General features: G+C 39.2%; 1 protein-coding gene across 3 annotated transcripts in view; it reads right to left on the bottom strand.

Annotated features, from left to right (window-relative positions):
- MINDY2 (MINDY lysine 48 deubiquitinase 2) overlaps window positions 1–24,113 on the bottom strand; it is a 118,712-nt gene extending 94,599 nt beyond the window's left edge. For all 3 annotated transcript variants that reach the window (XM_020981854.2, XM_020981846.2, XM_020981837.2), the window contains exons 1-2: window positions 22,525–24,113; window positions 213–270 (exon numbers count right to left, since the gene is read on the bottom strand). In XM_020981854.2, the coding sequence (XP_020837513.1) occupies window positions 213–270; window positions 22,525–23,349 (883 nt within the window). In that variant the 5' untranslated portion in view covers window positions 23,350–24,113. The remainder of the gene's footprint in view (window positions 1–212; window positions 271–22,524) is intronic.
- Window positions 24,114–24,141: the final 28 nt, after the last annotated feature.

The following is a 24,141-nucleotide window of genomic DNA, read 5'->3' on the forward strand; positions in this document are numbered from 1 at the left end:
TTTTGCCACTATATAATCTTACATTGAGGCAGAAAGGTAGGGAAATAATTTCTAAGTATTTAACAATAACTTAAAAATAAACCAAATAACTTGATTTCATTATTTAAATTTATGCTTTTATAATACCCCCAAACAAATCTTATAACAAGATAATTTTTAAAAATGTTTTCCTTTGAAAGCAATATGAATAATCTATTTTGTTCAACACTAACCTAAATATTCCATCAGCTGTTCAGCAGTTATGATTTCCATCATTGGTGGGAGTTTTACCTGAAAGATAAAGGATTACTTCAATAACATAAAAACATTGCATAAAAATAAATTTTAATTGCTTAATATAACCAAAATTTTAAGTTGATATGTCTACATCTTTTACAGTACCTCAGGTATAAATATTTTAATAATTGTTTTTAGATGCATTACATTTAACAAAATTTTTGTAAATTTATCAAAATTTCTTACAAAACCAACTAGCTAAGAAGATGGCACAGGTGTCATGAAAATTTCAGCCCCTAAGGTACAGGCTAGCAGTAATCTGCTATGATCATCAACTAGCCTGACAGGCCTATAAAACTATTAACAGGTACCAAACCACCATTTCATTGGTGAGTTTATCTCCTCCACAGAACGTTTTACAAACCACCCCCATCTGAAAGTGATCTCTTCGTCCACAAATTTCTCATAACACTGTTTGGATCTCTCTTTTGCATTTGATATACTTTATTTAGTATTAGAACTATTTGTTTATATGTCTTAACCCCACTTTTTTAAAAATTAATTTTTGATTTATCAACAATCACTTCCACAAGTTTTTGAGTTTTACATTTTTCTCATCCTCCCTCCTCACCTTCCTCCCCAAGATGGCGCACAATCTGATGTAGGCTATAAACATATACATTCCTATTAAACATATTTTCACATTAGTGATGTTGTAAGGAAGAATTAGAACCAATAGGAAGAACCAGAAGAAAGAGAAAACGAAACAAAACAGAAGAAAAAAAATAGCAAATAGTACGCTTCCATCTGCATTCAAACTCCATAGTTCTTTCTTCAGATGCAGATAGCATTTTCCATCATGAGACCTTTGGAGATGTCTTAGATCCTTGCATTGCTGAGAAAAGCTAAGTCTGTCAACATTAGTCATCTCATAACATGGCTGTTACTGTGTACAACGTTCTCCTGGTTCTGCTCACTTCACTCAGCATTAGTCCATACAAGTCTTTCCATGTTTTTCTGAAGTGTGCCTGCTAGTTATTTCTTACAGCAACCCTACTTTTATAATCTATGTTTCTTAAGGAGATAGCCTATGCCTTCTTTTTCATTCTTTTCTTTTTTACCAAATATATGTTAACAGCTAAATAAATCTAATGTCCACAGGACACTGCCTTTACTGTCTTCTGTGCAGCCATCTTGCTTAGGTGAGAAGACCTCAGTCATGAGTATGCTAGCACCCTGAGCCTTCCATCTTAAAGCTTCTTCTACCTCCTGCTGCCAGCCCAATCTCCCAACTGGGATGTGGAGAACCTCTGATGCAAACAGCTCTCCCTCTGACTTCAGACCTCTCATCTCCTGCTGCATCTGTCCTGTGATGGTAGAAGAGTGGCACCTTCCACTAAATGATGAACATTCTCACACCTTCACACTCTTTACATTTCAGTGATTCTGAACTCCTGTAGATCATCATCCAAACCCTACTCAAACCCAATCCTTTATTCCCATCCCCCCCCAACTCTCCCACCTCAAAGTTTCATCCTAACTCCACCCAGCCCTTTCACTGTGCCCTCTAGAATGCCTGTTCCATAGGTAACAAATTCTACCTTCCATCTTAAATCTATTCCTCTTCCACTTCTTCCATCTACCAGCTCTTACTGAAATCTGGCTTTCCCCTGATGACACAGCAACCCTGGCCACCCTTTCCAGTACTGCCTGCCCGTTCACCCAGCTCACTTGTCAAGGGATAGGAGTTGGAATATTCCTTGCTCCCCACTGCCACTTCTAGCCCTTCCTCCCCATTCTTCCTTAATTGAGTCAACCTCTCTTAAGGTTCATGCTATTCATATCTATCACCCAATCAAAATCCTGATTTTGTCTATAAAACCTCAGGTCATTCCCCTTCCTTGCTCAATGAGCTTGATACCTGGCTTATAATTTTTCTTGCCTCCCCAACTCCTGCATTTATACTAGGGGATTTCAACATACATATTGATTCTCCCTCAAATATCTAGTCATTCAGTTCCCTAGCCTACTCTCCTCCTAAGAGCCACTCCTCCATCCCACCTTACTCACACACAAATATGATCATATTCTCAATCTTGCCACTCACAAATGTACCACCTCTATGTTCAAGAATTCTGAAATCCTCTTATCCAACTATAATCTATTGGCTTTTCACCTCTTCCTTCCATTATATAACTCTTCTCTTCACTCTCACTGTGACCTCCAAACCCTTGACTCCTCAATTCTCTCCCAGACCATCTCCCCTGCACTATCCACCCTCTCCTTTTCTCCCCATCTTGATTCCTTGGTGAAGCAATTCACTTCTATACTGTCCTCCTCTCTTGAATTGCTAGCCCCATTATCATATTACAAATTACGCCTAGCCAAGCCTCAGCCTTGGCTCACTCCCATTATTCATCACCTTCATGCCTACATACATGCTACTAAACAAAGGTAGAGAAAATCACACAATTATTCTGACTGGGTTCACTACAAATCTGTGTTACAGAACCCTGATTGGGCTCTCACTGCTGCTATGAGATACCTCCTTTATCAACTTACTATCTTACTATCCAAAGCAGCTCTCATGTACCTTTTCATCTCTACTTAAACCACCCCACTCCACTCTCTCAGTGGAGAATCTTGCTTCATATTTTACAGGAAAAAAAATGAGGTCATTTGCCATGAACTCTGTCTTCTCGCTTCTTCCTTCTCTCCTATCACCCAGGTGCATTCTGCCACTTTCTCCTCCTTTACCTGTTTCATGTGATGAAATGCCTTATTCCTTACCAAGGCTAAGTTCAAGTGATCCCATTCCATTTCATCTCCTCCAGCAAATTGCATCCTCTGTCACCCCCACTCTCATACTTATTTTCAATGTCTCTTTCTCTCTACTGGCTCATTTCCTACTACCTACAAACATGTCCACATATCCCCTATCCTGAAAAAACCCTCACTTGATCCTTCCGTCATTGATAACTATTGTCCTATTTCTCTTCTCATTCTGTCCTTTGTAGCAAAACTCCTCAAAAAGGCCTTCTACAATAGGTGCCTCTACTTTCTCTCCTCTCACTCTCACCTCCCTGGGGTTAAGAGACTTGCCCACAGTCACACAGCTAGGGAGTGTTATATGTCTGAGGCCAGATTTAAACTCAGGTCCTCCTGACTCCAGGGCTGTTGCTCTGTCCACCTAGCTGCCTCATCTCTCACTCTCTTCTTAACCCTTTATAATCTGGTTTCTGACTTATCATTCCACCAAAACTGCTCTCTCTCCAAAGTTATTAAGGAGCTCTTAGTTGTCAAATGCAATGAATGGCCTTTTCTCAATCTTCATTGTTCTTAGTCTCTCTATAGCCTTTAACACCACTCAACCCTTTCTCTTCCTTGATACTCTCTTCTCTCTAGGTTTTCAGGACATCATTCTCTCCTACCTATCTCACTGCTCCTTCTCTGGAGCCTCTTCCAGATCATATCCTCTAACTACAGGCGTCCTTCAGGATTCTATTCTGAGTCTTCTTCTCTTCTCCCTTTATACTACTTCACTTGGTGATCTCATTAGCCCCCATGGGTTTAATTACCACATTTATGCTGATGATTCTCAAATCTACTTTTCCTGCCCCTAATCTCACATCTCCAACTGCCTTTCAGAAATTTCAAATGGGATGTCCAATTGAAATCTTAAATTCAATATGTCTAAAACTGAACTCATGATCTTTCCCCTAAACCCTCCCCAACTCCTACCTGCTCTATTCCTGTAGAAGGCAATACCATTCTCCCAGTCCTTCAGGATCACAACCTAGGAGTCAGCCTAGATTCCTCACTATCTCTGACCCCTGTCCTTCCCTCTCCTCCCATAGACAAGCTGTTTCCCAAGGCCTACCAATTTCACCTTTATAACATCTCTCAAATATGTCCCCTTCTCTGCTCTGACACGGTCACCACTCTAGTGCAGGCCCTTATCTCACATCTTCATTACTGAAATAGCCTGCTGACGGGTCTACCTGTTGCAAATCTCTTCCCATTCAAAGTATTCTCCATTCAGCCACTAAAACGATTTTCCTAAAATGCCGATCTGATCATGTCACACAGACACCCCCCCCCAATAAACTCCATGGCTTCCTACTGCCTCTAGGAGCAGAGATTGTGTTTTGAGTATTTTTGTATACCCAGTGTTTAGTACAATGCTTAGCAGAGAGTAGGAGCTTAATACATGTTTACTGAATATTGATAACTTCTAGAATTCATTCACTGAGTTGTAATGTTACATTCTTAGATATGAGTTCCAAACAAATTTTTTCTAACTTCATTTTTTCCCCTGTGTTATAGACTATTGGACCAGGACAGTTGATTTTTAACACAAATTCTGTATCATTTCCTTCAGGCATTAACTCATCTTTTGGCACTGGTAACACCTGGTCTCATGCATAATTTTCAGATATGTTTTTAAACTAAAACGTTTTGATTTCGGCAAGTGAGCCATTCTGTTGAATAACAACACTGACAGAAGAGAAAGATCTCACTTTGCACCAAAAATGCCTTTGATCAGGCTTTGCACATTATTATAGACTAGGCAAACTGTAACTTAGTTCCTTAATATTTTTCCACCATTTGTCACTTGGAGCTTTAAATTTTTTTTTAATTTTTAAAACATATATGCATATATACATATATATTTATTTTCCCCCCAATTACATGTAAAAAACAATTTTTAGCATTTGTTTATGAAAATTAAAAGTTCTAAATTCTCTTCTTCCCTCTCACTCATCCCCCCCATTAAGAAGGCAAGCAATTTGATATACATTGTATATGTGCAGTCATGCAAAACATTTCCATATTAGTCATGTCATGAAAGAAAACACAGATCCAAAACATAATAATAAAAAATAAAGTAAGAAAAGTATGCTTCAATGTGCATTCAGACTCCATCAGTTCTTTCTCTGGAAATGGACAGCATTTTTCATCAGAAGGCCTTCTGAACTGTCTTGGATTACTGAGAATAGCTAAGTCACTCACAGTTTTTCAACGTACAATATTGCTGTTACTGTGTACAATGTTCTCCTGGTTCTGCTCATTTCACTTTGCATCAGTTCATGTAAGTCTTCTAGGTTTTTCTGAGAGCATCCTGCTCATCATTTCTTATAGTATTCCATCATAATCATATACCAAAATTTGTTCAGCCATTCCCCAATTGATGGGTATCCTCTCAATTTCCAATTCTTTGCCACCATTAAAAGAGCTACTATAAGTATTTGTGTATATATAGATCCTTTTCCTTTTTGTGTTTTATCTCTCTGGGATATGGATCTAGTAGTGGTAATGCTAGGTTAAAAGGTATGCATGGTTTTATAGCCCTTTGGGCATAGATCCAAATTGCTTTCCAGAATGGCAGAAGCAGTTCCCAACTCCACCAACAGTGCATTGGTGTCTCAATTTTCCCACATCCCCTCCAATATCCACTACCCTCCTTTTCTACCATACTACTCCAATCTGATAGATGTGGGTAGCACCTCAGAGCTGTCCTAATCTGCACTTCTTTGTTCAACAGCGATCTAGAGCATTTTAACTATATGGCTATAGATAGCTCTGATTACTTCATCCGAAAACTGCCTGTTCATACACCTTGACCATTTATCAATTGAGGAATGGCTCTTATTTTTCTAAATTTGACTTAGTTCTCTATATATTTATCAGAGAAACTTGCTGTAAAATTTTTCTCCCAGGGTTATAATTACTGTGTATTTCCCTCCACCCTACTTTAAAAAAATTTTCCAGGGAGCACAAGAGCTCCTCTGGAGCCCTTCAAAATAGCCATCCAGCCATTCAGAGAAATGTTGATATTTCCTGAAACATTAGTCATCTGGTTGCTTTGAATGGCCTTCAGTGGACTCAACATGTTGGAACAGCAGGAAGATGTACAGCCAATCTATACTGCACAACTCCTATAGAGACCTAGAAAATGTATCAAATGGAGTCCTGAACAGGAAATCCAAGAAAAAAAAATCACAAGTCATTTTTCCAGGCCCATTCTGAACAGGGAAAAAGAGAGGTATCTGTGGATACTGGAGATGAAGTCTGTCCAAAAATTACTGAACAAAGAATGCAGGTGCAGGGGGAAAGGCTGTGTACCAAGGGAAGAAAAGGTCTCAAATTCAGCAAAGAGAAGCCTAAATTTGAGCAGGATGCAGAAATATCGGCAAACTGGCAGCTTTACTGTTCACTACCCAATTTTGTTTCACAGAATCAAGGAGTAGACCTAAATCTATGAGAGATGTTGCAAAGTGAGGAGTGGTTGCAGGTTCTAGGCAGTATACCAAACAAGGAGCAAATTCAGAAGCCAACAGCAGCTGCATGGCTGATTCCAGAAGCAGAGTGGGGTCTCAGTGCCAATTTCCAGCCTAGTCTGAAGCCTGAAGCAGAATAACTAGGGCAGAAATCAAAGACCAAAGAAGAACCTTCAGTTCTGCTCCTCCGAACCAGCAACACTTTCCATGTGGCTGAAAGTGGGTGGGTTTGGCAGCAGTCTCCTGGAACTTCCAACCAGGAACAATCTCATAGACATGTTGTTTAAACCCAAACCCAGAACAGAAACTTACAGAACTGAGACCAGCAGTGCAAAAATCAGACTCTGCACTGGATCAGTTCAGTTTGGGAACACTGAAAACTTGCAGGCATCCAATCTAAGTTGTACTCAAAAACTTCAAGAATACTGTTGCAGTACCAGCCCAGATCTTCCCTCCAGAAGTATAGAAAGCTCTGCCCTAATATCAAGTCCAAAGTCAGGAAGCAGGTTGGAAGAATGAGCAAGCAAACAAAAATCCCATGGTAAAAAACTATTATGGCAACACTTACGGCACAAACCTAGAAGAAGAGAATGGCTCCAAATAGCTATGAGCAAAAAGGTCCATAGAAAAACATAGCATGAATTAAACTAGAATTACTGGAAGAGATGAAACAAGAGTAAGCCTTTAGCAAAAGGCAGGAAATGTTTTTCTTTTTGCTTATATTTGTAACTCTTGGCTTATCAGAGTGTCTGGCTATATTAAGCACTAAATAGATGGTTGTTGACTATTAGCTGATTACAAATGTATTAGGGATAAAAATTAATAGTAAGAGATCAAAGAGGGTGTTATACTTGCTAAATTTTGTTGCAAAGGCTGTAAGAGGAAGTTAAAGAGGAAGTTTTTGTTTTTACAAGATCAACTTGTCTTACTCTTGGACAACAGTGGTTGGGTACTAGTGGGAATATGAAGAAAGAAATCCAAAAGATATTTCACAGGAAAAACTAACAGAACCATATAACTGTTTGGATCAATCAACTGGCATTTACAAGGTGCCAACTACTTGCTACTTCTTATACACTGCCTGGGTGCTAGGGAATGAAAGACAAAACCGAAACAGTATCTTCCTTCAAGGCTCACATTCCACAGTATCAGGGGAAATACTAGGGATACTCATTATTTGCAAAATATTCATGATTTAAATACAAGATAATTTCAGGTGAGAAGACCTTAGTAACTGGGGATCAAGATGCAGGGTGTAACTGAGCCCTGAAGTAAACCAGGGATTCTAAGAGTTGGCAGTCAGGTGAAAGTACATTCCTGGAAGTCATTCTGCACAAAGTCACACAGACCAGAGATAGAATGTTCTTTATCAGAAACAGCAAAGGAAGGAAAGTAATACATAATAAACCTGGAAAGGCAGGTTGTAGATAAATTATGAATGGCTTTCAATGTCAAATGAGAAATCTGAATTTGATACTAGAAATAATATAAGTAGTTGGTAATGCGGAACTGGACTTCAGGAAAGAGACTAGACTCTAGTCACTAGAGCTAAATGCATGGATCTAGGAGTCATTTGTGTGAAGATGACAATTAGATACTTGGGAGCTAATGAGGTCACTAAGACTGTACACAAAGAGAAAAGAAAAAAGGGCTCAGGACAGAACCCTGCAGTACACCCAGAGTTAGGTTGGTGATCCAGCAAAGAAATATGAGAAAGAATAGTTATACAAACAAGAGAACCAAGAGAGAAATGTCACGAAAACCCAGAAAAGGAGAGAGTGGTCAACAATGTCAAATGCTACAGAGACATTAAGAAGGATGAGAACTGAGAAAAAGTCATTAGATTTTGGCAGTTAAGAGCAACACTGGTAACTGGCGAAAGTAGTTTTGGTTGACTGAAGAAGTTAGGAGACAGATTACAATAGGTTGAAAAATTAATGAGATGATAGGAAGGAGAGAGCAAGTAATATTACCCCCCTTTTAGAGATCAGTCAATGAAAAGCATCTATTTATTAAAATGACAGACATTGTGCTAAGTGCTGGGAATACAAATACGGACCGGAAAGACAGGCCCCGCCCTCCAGGAGCTTGGATTCTAGTGGGTGAAGATAACATAAAAAAGCTGAAAAAGGAGAGGGCAGATAGTAGAAAAAGCCAGAGTAGAGCCAGGAGAGGAACAAGACATAGCAGCCCTAGTCATCCTCCTTAAAAGGAGGTTCTGGGAGGAGCCATCCAAACAGAGAGGCCACACAGGAGGAGGGTACTTTCAAAGTGTGAATTAAGTGGGGAGTGCAGCCACAAGAGGAATTAGGAAACTGAAGCTAAAAAATGTTAAGTAGTTTGTATAAGATCACGCAAGAATTTGGATTTTCTCATTCCAGACTCAGTTCTCTTTCCATCATACCACATCATCTCCATTATTATCAGTTGCACAAGCATTTATTAAGAGCCAATTACACTTACTAGCTGTGTGACCCTGGGCAAGTCACTTAACCCCAACTGCCTTGAAAAAAAAGAGCCTACTATGGTTCCAGGTACTTAGGTAGATGCTAGAAACAAGACTGAAATGAGACAGTTCCCGTCCACAAAGATATTACATTCTATTGAGGGATACAACATATTCATAGCTAAGTAAAATTAAATACAAAAAGTACACAGGCATTGAGGAAGGGGCATCAGTAACTAAGGGAATCAAGAAAAGCCTCCTGAAGGAAGCCTGAAACATGAATGGTTCAAGGGAGTCAGGAGAGGAGGGAGCATGCCAACATTCCTACTCAAACTCCAAATGCTAGGACAAAATATTAACTCTTCTGTTCAGTTTTTAAAGTCCTTCAGAACCTGGCCTCAACCTACATTTCTAGTATCATTGCATAGTATGCTCCTTCTTGAACTCTATGGCTAGGAAGCCAGCTAAACTGGCTTCTCTTCTGCTATACCAAAAAAGCACTATATTCTATCTCTGTGTCTGTACTGGCCATCCTCCTTCCTAGAATATACCCCCTTCCTCACTTCTGGCCTTCTTTATCAACCTGGAAAATTAGATGATGAACTACCAAAGGAGACTTCAGAAGTAGAATCCATTACTTCTTCAAGATCAGCTTAAGCACTATCTGCTACTCCTGACTGCTGCCCCCTCTGCCCACACCAACTCGTGCCTTCCCTCAATAAATTACCTTGCATTTCTTTTCTATTTATTCTGTATATGCTGATATATGTAAATAATTTCCCTGATATAGACTCTCTGAGAGAAGGAATTGTTTCACTATGGTCTTTGGACCCCCAGAGCCTAGCACAGTACCTGCCACAAAACAGCTTAATAAATGTTTGTGGAGGACTGCTACTCAAATTGCTCTTAAAGATCACCCATGTGTGGTTATGGACTATGACCTCAATTGTCAGTTCCAATGGCACACTTTTTTAGTTTTTAGGTTATTTCACCTCTTTGTAGCATGGCATTTAGCCATCCCTCCTTTTCCTCTGCCCCCACTCCCATTTCTATGATACATCTCAGCCAAACTCCTTGAAAAAGCTGATTACATTCATTGTCTATACTTCCTCTCCTCTCACTCACTCCTCAATACTTTGTAATGTGGTTTCTTACCTCACCACTCAACTGAAACTACTCTTTCAAAAGTTACCAATGATCTCTAAACTGCCAAATCTGATGGTCTTTTCTCAGTCTTCATCCCATCTCTTGCATTTGATGATGTTAACCACACTCTCCTTAGGGATACTCTTTCCTTCAGGGCTTTCAAAGACACCCTTCATTTATCTCTTACCTAATCCTTTTAGTATCCTTTGCTGGTTCATCATCTGTATCACATTCCCTATTTGATACTAGAAATAATATAAGTAATTGGGAGGTAGAAATAGCAAGATTCGGCAACTGACTGGATATGTGGACTGACGGAGAGTAAGACATAGAGGATAATGTCAAGCTTATGAATCTGGGAGCCTGGAAGGATGACACAGTCCTCAACTGAAACAGAAAAATTTGGAAGATGGGGGAATTTCAGGAGAAATTTAATGAGTTCAATTTTGGATCTACTGAGTTTGAGATAGCTCTTAGACATTCATTTTTAAATATTCAGTATGAAATAGGTGATGAAGAAATGAAGCTTGGGGAAGGACTGAGGCTGGATGTATGGATCTGGGGGCCATCTGAATGGAAATGACAGTTAAACCTTGTGTTTTTGCGCTGGATGTCCCACATACCTAGAATGCACTCCTTCTCGCCTCCATCTCAGTCTCTCTCTTACTTTAAGATACAGTTCAAACAGCATCTTCTACATGAAGCCTTTCCTAATCCCTCCAACTGCTGGCATCCTCTTTCCCAAAGTATCTTGCATTTAACTACTTTGTATTTATGATATATATTTTTACGTGAAATTATCCTCCCATTAGAATGTAAGCTTCTTTTTGTGGTTGCAAAGAACTGGAAACTGAGAGAATGCCCATCAATTGGAAAATGGATTAACAAAGTCATGGCATATTAATGTGATGAGATACTAATGTGAAGGTGATAAAGAAGATGATTTCAAAGAAACATGAAAAGACTTGTATGAACCGATGCAAAGTGAAGTGAGCAGAAGCAGGAGAACAATTTATACAACAAAAATAATATTGTAAAGACAAACAACCTCGAAAGACTTACGAAATCTGATCAACACAGTGACTAACTACAATTCCAGAGGACAAATGATGAAATAGGCTACCCAATTTCAGAAAGAGAGGTGATGAACTCAGAATGCATGCAGATTGAGAAATATTTCTTTTTTTGCTTAGCCAATGGGGAAATTTGTTTTGCTTGACTATACATGTATGTAACAGGTTTTTATTTGCTTACTTTCTCAATGGAAGAAAGCAGGAGGGAGAGAATGTGGACCTGAAAATAAAATTGAATTTTTAAAAATTTAAGCTTAACAGATAACTGGAGGAAAAATCTTTGCAACAAGTTTATCTGATAAAGGTCTCACTTCCAAGAAAACCAAAAAAAAAAAAAGGAAAAAGACTTATGTGTATAAAAATGTTAATAGTAGCTCTTTTCATGGTAGCCAAATTTTGGAAACTTAAAAGGATGTCCTCCTTTTGGAGAATGACTAAACAAATGTGGTCTATAAATGCAATAGAATATTATAAATGCCATAAGAAATAATAAAGTGGACAGTTCCAGAGGAAATTGGGAAGACCCTATGAAATCATACAGGGTGAAATGAGCAAAATTAGGAGAACAATCCATACAACTATAACATTATAGAGGAAAACAACTTTGAAAGAGTTTAGGATTCTGATCAGCAAAAAACCAAGAGAATGAAAATGAAACATTCCATTCACCTCTGGAGAGGTGATGAACTTAAAATTCAGAAAGAGATATACATTTTCAGGAATGCCCAATGTAGGAATTTGTTTGCCAAACTACCGGGGCAATTTGAGGGCCTTATTTTTAGCTTTTTTTAAGTGCTTAATGGGGTGGGAGATTAGGGTAGTAGGAGGGATGGATCATAAAAGGGGGAAAAATCGAAATACTTTTAAAAAATTATGAGTAGCATTGTCTTTAAAGATACCAGTTTTTGAAAAATTGTGTCAAAATACAAGTCCAACCAACACATTAATATTATTATTATGATTATTTTATAAATTATTAGTATCCATGCAGGTTACATTACTTTTATGTTTAAACTGCATGCTAATAAAAAATAATGTAAGCTCTTTGTGAGAAGGAATTGTTTCATACTGTGTACTTGTATCCCCAGTGCCAAGCAGTGCTTGTCACATATCAGGTGTTAAAAAAAATACTTAGTGATTGTTTGGTTATTCTTCCTATTTCTGACTGAATCTTCTCTGTCTCTTCCTCTGGTTCCATCTTCCTCCTCCACTCTTCTGCTTCAGTCTTCTTCTTTATTTTTACCCTTCCATTTGGTCATGTCTATTACTCTCATGGTCAACATAATTCTTATATCTCTATCTCCAAATGAATATTTTCTTCTGAGCTTTAACTTCCAAATACTTACTGGTTGTTGCCATCTAAATGTCTTGCTAGCACCTGAAACCAACATGCCCTACTCTTTAGTTCTTCTAAGACCTGCTCTTCCTCCAGAAAACTAAGTTCATTATCTTTATTAATGACATAATTGTTCTCAATCACCTTGACTAAAAAACTTAAGAGTTATTGTTGATTTTTCCTATCATCCAGCCACCAACTCTTGTTAATTCTATTCCCACGTCTCTCATATGCACTTCCTTACTACCAGATTTAAGTTTCTTTTATCTCCAGTAAATGATTTGACAAGCATGTATTAAGTGCCTATTATATACTAGTCACTGTGTCAAGAATTTATAGCACAAAGACAGAAATGTTAAATAATCCCAATTCTCAAGGAGATTACAGTCCCTCCTATATACCATTACCCAACATTCCTAAAGCACACCTCCAGAGCTTTCAATGGCTTGCTATTACCTAGTGAGTAAAATCTGAACTACCTATTCTAGCAAGCAGATCTTCCATGATCTGTAACCACTTACTTTTTTTTTAATCATATGTTACATTACTCTCTTCAAAATACTGTATGCCTCAAATTGGACTTAGTAGTCATGTCTTTGAACATGTTCATTTTTTCGTGCTTTTCTGCCTTTGTTCATGCTACTCTCTATGCCTGGAATACATTTTCTCTTTTCTACTTATCCAGGACCCAGCTCAAATGCTCTCTTTTTCATGAAACCTTTCCAGTTCCCCCAGCAGGAATGACCTCCTTTTTCTACATTCTCTCAGCACTCTGTACCTCTCTTATCCACTTGCTATAATCACAATTTGCATTAGAGTTATTTACATTTTATTTTCCATACTAGATTGTGGAATAAGACCTTTTAAAGATTTATTTCGTACCTTTTTTTTTTCTGAGAAGTGCTTTGCACATAGCAAGAGCTTGAGAAATGTTTGCTGAAATTATTATTTGACTTGTCAATCTTAATAATGCAATGAATTTAGTAGTTTTTAAAGCAAAGATATATACATTATATATATATATATATACACATACATATATACATACACACACATACAAACACTTTATATGGGTTTGTAATCTTTAAGAACATCCTAAAATGTTTTTCTTACTTAAAAAAGAAATTGAGGACATGAGAAAAATATGAAGATAAAACACCAGTTGTACTTTAAATTATTGCCAAAATATTTCAGAAAATACAACCTATTAATATGCAAGTTGACCTGATGCCAGTTGAAGTGGCAATTTAATTTAGGTTTCAATTTTGCAGTGTTGCTTGAATATAGTATCATTATCAGTAAGAGATTGCATGGCCTCAAATTCTAAGAATTTTATGCAAGACTTTTTAATCTCAAGCTACTGTTCCACTGCCTAAATTTCCAGCTTGACATTCAGAATCTCTGATCGTAAGCAATCTCATCTATTATATTTCATCCTAACCTATGCACCACTTTGAAAACTCAAATTCTCTCATTTTATTCAGACTGTTACTTTTCTCGTGGTTATATCTGACTTCTCCTGTACCCTAGGTCCCCATGGTCATGCTTTAGCAATTAATAAAACTTAATATATATTTACATGTTCTTTAATTACATATGTATGTTTTTTAACAAAAAAAACCTAGCTTTTTTGAATGTCTTGATTTATAATACTGCAGATGCCTTAAATATAGAGTTCTCATGTTCCCTCTATGGTTCACCCCCTACGTTCAATGCTGCCCAAAGCACAGAGCTTCTACTTTGTCTTCCCATTTGGGCCTTCTCTCCTTAGATATTATCCTCTATCTTAGACACTGTTCTTAGATACTATCACCACAACATCATATTCTAAGACTATTATAACAAATGGCACTTCCTTTTTAAAAAAGCTGCTGCCCCTTGCCACAGATGGATTCAACTTGCCCAGCTGATTTTCCATTTCTGCCCATTTCCAAACTCATCTTTTATTTAATTCTCATGTCTAGCTTCCCTATTCATGTTCCCAGAACCAAATAAGTGCTGGAGAAAGCCTCAAAACCATGCAGACCTGATCCACTGTGTTTACATTACAAAACTCCAATTCTGTCATGGCTACTGCTGAGCGTTTCAACACATCCTTCATAGAACCCTTGGTTTATTATCTGTGAAGTTGTGCCAGACTTTTTTTTCTTTAAACTTCACTCTCCACAACCAAAATACTCAGTTTCTGATGAGTTCTAATCTTAGTCTGTCAAGATGACTGAAACTATGCAGCATAAATTTCTCCTGCTTCTTCTATCACCTCACCATAACCTTATCTTTCTCTATTAATCCTCTCGTATTTTTTAATGTAGGCTAAGAGGAAGATATGCCCTTGTAGCCTCTAGATCCTATCTCTTCTTGACTCTTAAAGGGTCCTGTTCACACTTTTCTTTAGAAATTTTAATCTTCCTGACTCTTCTGGTTCCATTTTTGTTGAAATTATTATACTCCTGCCTTGAAACTCTCTTATTTCTGTGATTTATTCACTATTCCAGTTTTCCATCTGCCTCTCAGAAAGCTTTCACTTTCCTCTTTAATTGTTGGGATTTTCCTCAAATCTCAGTCCTTGGTCCTTTCTTTCTATCCCCTGGAAAACTCACCTATTTTCACACAACCTATGCAGATGACTCCTAAACCTCTTTCTCTCCAATTCTGTCTCACTTGTGTTTGAATCTATATTGCCTCTACCAACCAGATATTTTCATCTGTATGGCCCAATCTTGCCCAAATTCAACATTTACAAAATCAATTTCATCATCATTCCCCATTACAACCACACTCTCTTGATCAAGGGACCATCCACCATTCTCGTCATCCAGGCTTCACAACTCAACTCATCCTTCCTTGTTCCTTATGTTCTGTTAATGCATTCATGTCAATTTGTCCTTCAAAATGTTTATCCAGTGGTGAGAATATGTCTGACAGTATACACACTATTCTATCAGACATGCTCTCTGAGACTAGATGCTTTTGCTTAACTCCATTTGCTGTTCCACAGGGGAGAGTTCACTAAGGGCAGAGGGAAATGACTATCATACAAAGATAAAAGACATTAAACTAAAATGTACTTTTTAAACTAAAAAATGTTTCTCACATTCTTCTCCTATTTGGTTGCCAAGACTAACTCAAACCCTCTCCTATTTCAGTAGTCACACAGTTTTAGAGCTAGAAGAGATCTTGTAGAACACAGCTGGTCCAACTACCTCATTTTCAAGATGAGGAAACTGAGGCCCAGAGATTTTTCCCAAAGTCATATAGATATTAAGTGGCAGAGCAACAATTCAAGTTCAAGTTCTCTGACTCCAAATTCAGCACTTTTTACACTGCAACACAGGTTTCCCTTACTGTACTTTCTCTTCCCTTTAGTCCATCAATACTGCTGCAAGTTGTTTTCTGAAATAGCTTTTATCTGAGGGATTGCTCCTTACATCATAATTTATAATGATTTGTTATTAGTGTTTGCATGAAGTCTCGACTCTTCTACCTTTCACCTGTCTCAATAACCTAACCCCAATTCTCTTCTTATCTTTATCTCCCACTACTCTACAATGCAAACCTATGCTGTATCTTGTTCTATTCAATGTTCCCCAAAAGATGCCATGCTCATTCCTACCTCCAAAGCTTTGCAAATTACATTCCCATATCTTGTTAAATCTTCCCTTCTTCTTGTTAAATCTCACTTTTTCTTTAAGACCTAGCTTAGTCTTACCACCTCTGTGAGATTTTTTTCCCAATTGTATCATAGCTCATGGTAATCTCTCACTCTTCTGAATCCAGGTAGCATCAATCATCTAGAAGCAACACAGAACAGTAGACAAAGTTTGAGACTTGGCAGTCATCAAAAATTATCTGAGATAAGTCCTGCCTCAGATATTTATCTGGTATGTGACTCTGGACAAATCACTTAACTTAAATGTCTATTTCTATGTTTGTAAAATGTGGCTAATAACACCTACTTCACAAGGTTATTGTGAGGATCAAAAGAGACAAGGTGCTTCACAAAGTTTAAAATGCTGTACAAAATGAAGCTATTTTAATTATAAATACTTCTCAACACCACTGACATTGGAATTTTTAGCTCCTTGAGATCGATTTCAGTTTTATACTGCATTATAGCCCCACACCTAAGAGTAACTTGGGCAGAAGAGATAACTCAATTAAGTGTTTATGGATAGTGGCCACCAATTCCATTGATTTCTGTTATCACTTCTATTGATGACCCCCAAAGTAGATCACCACATAACTCACAAATCAGCATTTCCATGTCAAAAAAAAAACAACCAACTACAGTCTCTTTAAAATTTAACATGCCAAAAATGGAATTCATTTTTACCCTCCCATAAACTGGCTCCCCTTTCCAACTTCTCCATTGCTTTAAAAAATGTAAAAAAAATTTTTAAAATTTCACTGTTTATATCATCTTCATTTCCAAATACTTACCTCTCCCTCCCCTACCAAAAGAAATACAAAGTAAAAAAGAGAAAAAATATCCAAACTCTTCTATTGCTGTTAACTGTGTCACTATAATACTAGTTTCATAGTCCTGAAGACAGTGTCTCTTCCTTCTTCATCTTCCCTACTCACTCACTAAGTTCTACTTGTTAAAATGTATCCCACCTTGGGATCTTCTTTTCTTTTGAAACTGAGTCTCCCTGTTTTGCCTAGGTTGGAACTACAGCTTCCACTCCCCTGCTGGATCCCACTATTGATTGGCACAGAAGCTTTGATCTGCTCTATTTCCAAACAGCTCCTCATCAGGTAGTCTAGTGCACTGAGTCCTCACCCTCCCCACTCTGGGGCTCACCATACAATATTAGTACCAGATTTAATGTGGACAATGATCAGCTTCAGTCCTATTGAGACTCAGAACTCCTGAAGTCAAATGATCCATCAGCTTGCGAGGACTCTAAAGGACAGAGTGAGGCTGATGATTTTTTGCAGTTCTGCCTCACTTAAATCTAATTCATGAGCAAGTCAAGACATCACTCTCATGATGTCATTGGTCCTCTAAAAGAAGGAAGGACAAATAACAACCATAGTAGCAGGGATTACAGAGGCATGTAATACCACACACCGTTGGTCTCTAGCTTTTTGGTTTTTTTGAGTCACTAACCTAGAATAAACCACAGACTGTGCTAAATTAGGCCCTCAATACTTCTCACCTGGATTCTTAAAACAGTCTTCTAATTGGCCTCTGGGTCTTCTGTCTCTCCCCTGACTGAACCAGGCTTTATACAGTTCCTAAACTGATATTCCTAAAATATAAGTATGAACATGTCACCCTCCTACTCAAAAATTTCCAATAAATCAAGAAGTAAATCAAGGATGCCCAATATCCTCATTATTATTTCATATAACTGTGAAATGCTAGCAATAAGACAACAGAAATAAATTAAAGTTGTAAAGATAGGTAAAAAGGAGATAAATTCATCACTATTTGCTGATATGGTTTACTGCAAAAATTCCAGTGAATCAGCAAAGATACTGACAGAATAGTTTCAGCTAAGTTGCAGGTTATATATATTTAAAAAAAAAACAAATCTAGCTTTGGAGTCAGGAGGACCTGAGTTCAAATCCAGTCTCAGAAACATGACACTTACTAGCTGTGTGACCCTGGGCAAATCACAATTCTAACTGCCTCACCAAGAAGCAAAAAAACCAAAAAACCCCCCAAAAAACCCCCCAAAACAAATCTATGTAATAATAACAAAAGCCAAGAGGTAATGACTGAAAGGGAAATTTCATTCCAAATAATTACAAAATATATAAAATATCTGGGGATCAATATACCAAAGCATACAAAATACCTGTATGGGTTCAATTATGAAATGCTCCTTAAAGAAAAAAAAACTTGAATAAGTGGAGGAATATTTAGTGCTTGAATGGGCTGGGCCAATATAATAAAAAATAACAATATCATAAAGTTAATTTACATTTTAATGCTATACAAATCAAGTCATCAAAGGGATACTTGATAGGACGATAAAATAATTCATTTGGATAAATAAAAGATCTAGAATATAGAAGGAAAAGATGAAATGAAGTAGAGATGAAGGAGGAATACACTTACAGACCTCAAACTATATTTTAAAGCACCAGTAGTTATCAAAATCACTTGGCATTGCTTAAAAAGTAAAGGAGTAGCTCAGCGCAACAGACTAGAGGATCAGAAACAATAGAACTCAATTAACTTAGAGTTCAATAAAGTGGAAATATAAATTATTTAGTAAAGAACATGCTCGTTGATTAAAAAAAACTGGTAATGAAACTGGAAAACAGTCTGACTGAATTTTAAACTTAATCCAATACTTCATTCTATATTCTATGACACAGTCTAAATGGATAAATGACTTTAATATTAAAGATCATACCACAAAAACTTAGAAGACTAGAAGATCATATCCCTTTCACAGTTATTGGCAGGCGTAGCCTTGACCTCATAAGAGATGGAGGCAATTACAGAAGATAAAATAGATTAACTTTGATTACATGTTATTGAAAAGCTTTTGCAGAAACAAAAGTATTGCACCTAGAATAAGAAGGGAATCAGGGAAAATGGGAAAAAGGAGAAAATATTTATATTAAATTTACCTAATTTGTTACTGTTTAGTCATTTTCAGTCACTTCCAACTCTTCATAACCCCTTTTGGGGTTTTCTTGGCAGAGATACTAGAGTGGTTTGCCATTTCCTTCTCCAGCTCATTTTACAAGATGAGAAAACTGAGGTAAACAGGGTTAAGTAACTTGCCCAGGGTCACACAGCTAGTGTATGAGTCTGGATATGAATTCAGTAAGAGAAGTCTTCCTCATTCTATCCACTTTAGAGGTGGTGGTGGTTGTTGTTGCAACAAGTGGTCAAAGGCTATGAAAGTTCTTAAAAGAATTGCAAACTATTAACAACCTTGTGAAAGAATGTTCCCAATTTGAAGAAATTCAAATCACAACAACCTGAGGTTTCACCTAACACAGTGCAAATTGGCAAAGACTATAAACACATTAATAATTAATGTTGGAAGGAGTTGTGGGGAGACAGGCAAACTAATGCATGGTTAGTAGAGCTGTAAATCAGTACAACCATTCTGGAAAGCAATTTGGAATTCTGCAAATAGAGTAATTAAAAAGCCCGTACCCTTAGACTCACAGATTTCACTATTGGGCTTATACCCCAAGGAGGTCGTTAATAAGAAGAAAGTCATCATATAAACTAAAATATTTATAGCAGAACTTTTTATGATAGAGATGAATTAGAAACAGCCCTTCAATTGGGAAACGGCTAAACAAATTGTGGTACATGACTATGCTCTAAGAACTGATGAATGTGATGAATACAGAAAAGCATGGGAAAATCTACATATGTTGCAGAGTGAAGTAAGCAGAGCCAAGGAAACAATATACACAATGACTACAACAATGTAAATATAAAGAATTACCTAAAGAGGGAATATTGCAAAATTATAAGTAAAGAGCATTGCTAGAATGAACAGATGTGAGAAAATACTCCCATTCCACCCTTTGGCAGAAGTGGGAGGTCCCTTATATTGCACATATTTTCAGACTTTTTTTTGATCAGTTACAGTGATTTTTTTCCTCCTTTAATTTTTTCTCTTAAGAAATAATATTTGTTAAATAGGATGTCTCTCTAGGAGGGTGGAGGGAGGTGTACTGGGGAAAGTATGGGAAAAGACATAAATAAAAACTAAAATATTTTCAATGTCTCCTATGGCTTGTATGATAAAATGCATAAGCCTATATGATAACATCATCTATTTGGCAATTAAAGCTGTCCACAATCTCATTCTCCTTTACTATTTCCAGTCTTATTTCATTTTATATTCTTTCACAAGATCTCTGCTCCAGTCACAATAGCCTGCTAGCTCTTCTCTATAAATTACATTCCATTTCTTGGCTAGTGTTTCCTCCATTTCTGGAATGTATTCTCTCCTCTTTCTTCCATGTGTTAGCCTTTTTGAAGATAACCATTACATTCCATCACCCTCTCCACTGATCCCCCACCTTACTTCTAACCAGTCTTCTCACCTTTCTCATACAATCCCTAGCAACCTTCAAAGCACAGTTCAAATGACATTTCTTACATGAGAGGGTTTTTTCTGACACTTCCCCCCACCTGCCCCAGCCCATTTATTAGCATACTGTCCCTCTTGAAATCACTTACTACTTGCTTATTTTGTATTACATTGTATCCCGCGGTAGAATATAAGTTCCTCCTTCATTTCTGTCTTTGTATCCCCAGAGTCTGGCAAATAATCAGAGCTCAATAAACATTTGTTGAACTGAGTTAACATTCTCTGATACAGGGAATATTGCAATGGTCTCCTCCTAGTTGATGTGCTCTGCTTCCAAACTTTGCACCCTCTAATCCAATTTGTACCTGACAATCAGATTAATATTTCTGAAAGTGTTTCCAGGTTCCATCCCAACTGTAGCATCTAACAATGACCTTCCTCTTACAAAAAGTAACTCCTCAAAAAAAGGTTGGGGACTTAGATTAAAACAATTAACTAAACTCCTCAGCTTTGTTATCCAAGGTCTCCAACAACTGTGTACACTTTATTCCTCTAACCTTTTACTATTCACAAATATGAACCTTCCACTATTAAATGGATATATTGACTCCTCCAATTCTACCAAAAAAATACAACCCCACACCTCCAAGTTCATTTTGGCTTTTAAACTTTGATTTATGCTGTTCCCTCCACCTGAAGTCCTCTCATTCCAGACAACTCAAATTCTACGCCTCCATTCCGGACACAACTCAAACCCAGCTATTCTGCCAAGCTGTCCTGCTCTACTCTAATCCACAAATGACCTTTCACTTCTCAGAATTCATCTGGCATTTGTAGTCTGCACCACATAATCTAGTATTATGTCCTGTCCTGTTTTCTCTAGTTGTTCTAATAAAATAAACTTTGTGTGTTCAAATAGATGATAAGTTCATCAAGGGCATGCACTGTTTTCCACTTCTTCTATATCATCCCTAAAGAAGTAACCACTAAAAAGGGTGGACTTTTACCTGGTCTTCACCCTAAATGGTCCCAAATTACTGAGGTTTTACTGTATTGTAAATACCACACATATTACATTAATACCATCTAGTCAAACTGTTTCTCCTTCTTGCAGAACGACAAGCCATTAGGGCATTTATATTGTGGTCTCATATCTTAATATTCCTCTCTATCCTTTCTGGATTTTGTTTTTTGGCCTTTGACATCACTATTAACTCCTCTGGCATAGGAATAGATTACTGCTGATGGTAACACGTAGTGTATAAAGAGCAATACACAGTATATATGGCATTTTATATATATTATACATAGTAAACATATAGTAAAATGATAGTATTAATAAAATATCGCAGTCAAGGGGACAAGAAATGAGGCAGGTAAAAAGCAACCAGAACGAAAGCTTTGCATAGAGAAACGAAAGAAACTACAGTACCCTTTGTGTTCAAGACCAATAGTTTTCCATAAATGGAAAAAATGTGTGAAGGTCTTCTCTATCCTATATTCAATAACCTATATATTGACCAGAGATTTAAAAAGAGAGATGACCTTTAGAACTTGTTCTAAAACAACATCAAAAATTGATAGTGGTACCTATAACTTACTTTTGTCAATGCTTCTCAATTTAAAAAAAATGACATCTGAGGTTCATAAATGGGCATGGAGTAGGAAGATGTAAGTTTTTTGCTCTGTTTTTTTTTGGGGGGGTGGAGGTAAGTTTAAGATGCTTTAGCTACTAGGTAACAGCTGTACAAAAACATGGACAAAAATCTGAACTAATATTAAAATATTACAAGAGGAAGCGTCAGGGGACAGCACTCGATATTTATCTGAGAATATTCCTTCAACGGAAGAGTCCCCGTATGCATTTCATGTAATATGAAAAGGGGAAAAGTGAACAGGAAAGGAAAAGAAGGAAGATATCTGCCGACCCTGGGGCTCCTTTCTTCCTTCCCACCTTTCCTTCCCTAAAAGCTGCCGGGAATAGAAAGGCTGCTGAATGTACCTTCCACGCCAGGAACAATACATTGAGGATGGCCAGCAAAGGGCAGGGTCCGTTTTCATTCTGGGTGATAATGGGCGTGTTCTCTTCCTTCCACTGGATCCACTTGATGTGATATACAGACTGTCCCGGGAAGCGCTCTTTGGAGGCCGCCAGCACCTGAGCGGCCTCTCCCTCCTCCTTACAGAGAGGGGCAGCTCCGCCAGACGCCGTCTCCTCCTCCTCCTCCTCCCGGCCCTTGGGCTCGGGCCCGTCCTCACTGCAGAATTCGGAGCTGCTGGGACAAGAATGTAGATTGGAGAAGGACTCCAGGGAATCCAGGCTCGGAGATTCCCCGGGAGGGCTCGGGACGCTGCTGCTGCTGGGACTGCTGCTGCTGCTGGGGCTGGGGCTGCTGCTGCTGCTGAGGCCGCCGCCTGCATCTCCAGCCGCTGGCGGACAAGTCCCCGCGGGCGCCGGTTCTCCTCCGGCCTCGGCTTTCTCCGAGGCAGCGGTCACCTTGTGCTGCCCTCTCGGAGCCGCCTCCGAGGCCGTGGGGCTCTCTCGCTTGTGCTTCTGCTCCGAGCCGGGGTGGGAGCCGCCGGCTCCGGGGTCCCGAGCGGTGACCCCGGGGGAATGCGCTTGCGGGCGGCTACCGGGGCCGGCCGCCGCCCCCTGCCCATCGCGGGCGCTTCTAGGTTCTGCAAACGGCTTCGCTTCAGGGTTGTGCCCAGCGCTGTTCTTGTTTTCATCTGCCCCTCCCTCGAGAAAAGCCGTCCCCGCTGCCGGCGCCGCGGCCGCCTCCGCCCCGTGTCCTAGCGGCTGCCGGCTCTCGGGGCTGTTCTCCATGCCGAGCCGCCAGCCCCCGACTCTATCTAGACCTTGGCCGCTTCTCTTCAGAGAGAGGAGTAGACGCCATGACAGCGGCACGAACAGCTACAGCGCCTCGGCGCGGGACGTCACGGGGGTGTAGGGCGGGAGCGCGCGCGCGGAGGAGCAGGATCGGGGCTCCTCGATCCCCTCCCTTCCAGTCCCGTTCGGCCCGCGTGCCGGCTGGTTCCAGGCGCGCCTCTTCGTGGCAGCGCGCCCGGTGATAGGGCAGCGGGCTAGGGGGCGGGTTCAAAAAGGGTGAGAAGAAGGTACAAGCCAAAGAGCACCGCCTTGAGCTCTTACGGGCGCGCCCCCGCGTTCCTTACGAGGGGGTTAGGCAAGTACCGCTCCACCCTCCACTGAGAGCGGAGGGGGCGGGCCGTGGGCGCGCCGGTCCGCACCCTGGAGGTTAGCAGCTGCTGGAGTAGGAAAACATCTTCTAGTGCAGGAAGTTGAACCTGAGGACGGCCAGGCTTGCGCAGAGAAGACGCGGCTGGTCTCCCCCGCAACACCCCAGTTCTTTTTTGGAGTTTTTTTTTCTTAAGCCTTGGACCGCAGCTAAGTAACATATCCGGTGCTGAGGAGCCGGCGCTTTGGCGGCGCACGGCTGACAGAGAAGAGGTTCTGGAGGTGGAGAAGAGAACGCGGTCTCCCCTTGTAGGCTGCCCAATCCACGCATGCTATGGAAGGGACTTGGGAGACGTGGATCCGAAGCCCCGCCCCTCCCGGATTTCCGCCAGAACCCTCTCTTCTCCCTCTCTTTGACAGGTG

This window comes from Phascolarctos cinereus, unplaced genomic scaffold (assembly GCF_003287225.1).
Source record: "Phascolarctos cinereus isolate Bilbo 61053 unplaced genomic scaffold, phaCin_HiC Scaffold_3;HRSCAF=262, whole genome shotgun sequence".
Classification (NCBI taxonomy): domain Eukaryota; kingdom Metazoa; phylum Chordata; class Mammalia; order Diprotodontia; family Phascolarctidae; genus Phascolarctos; species Phascolarctos cinereus.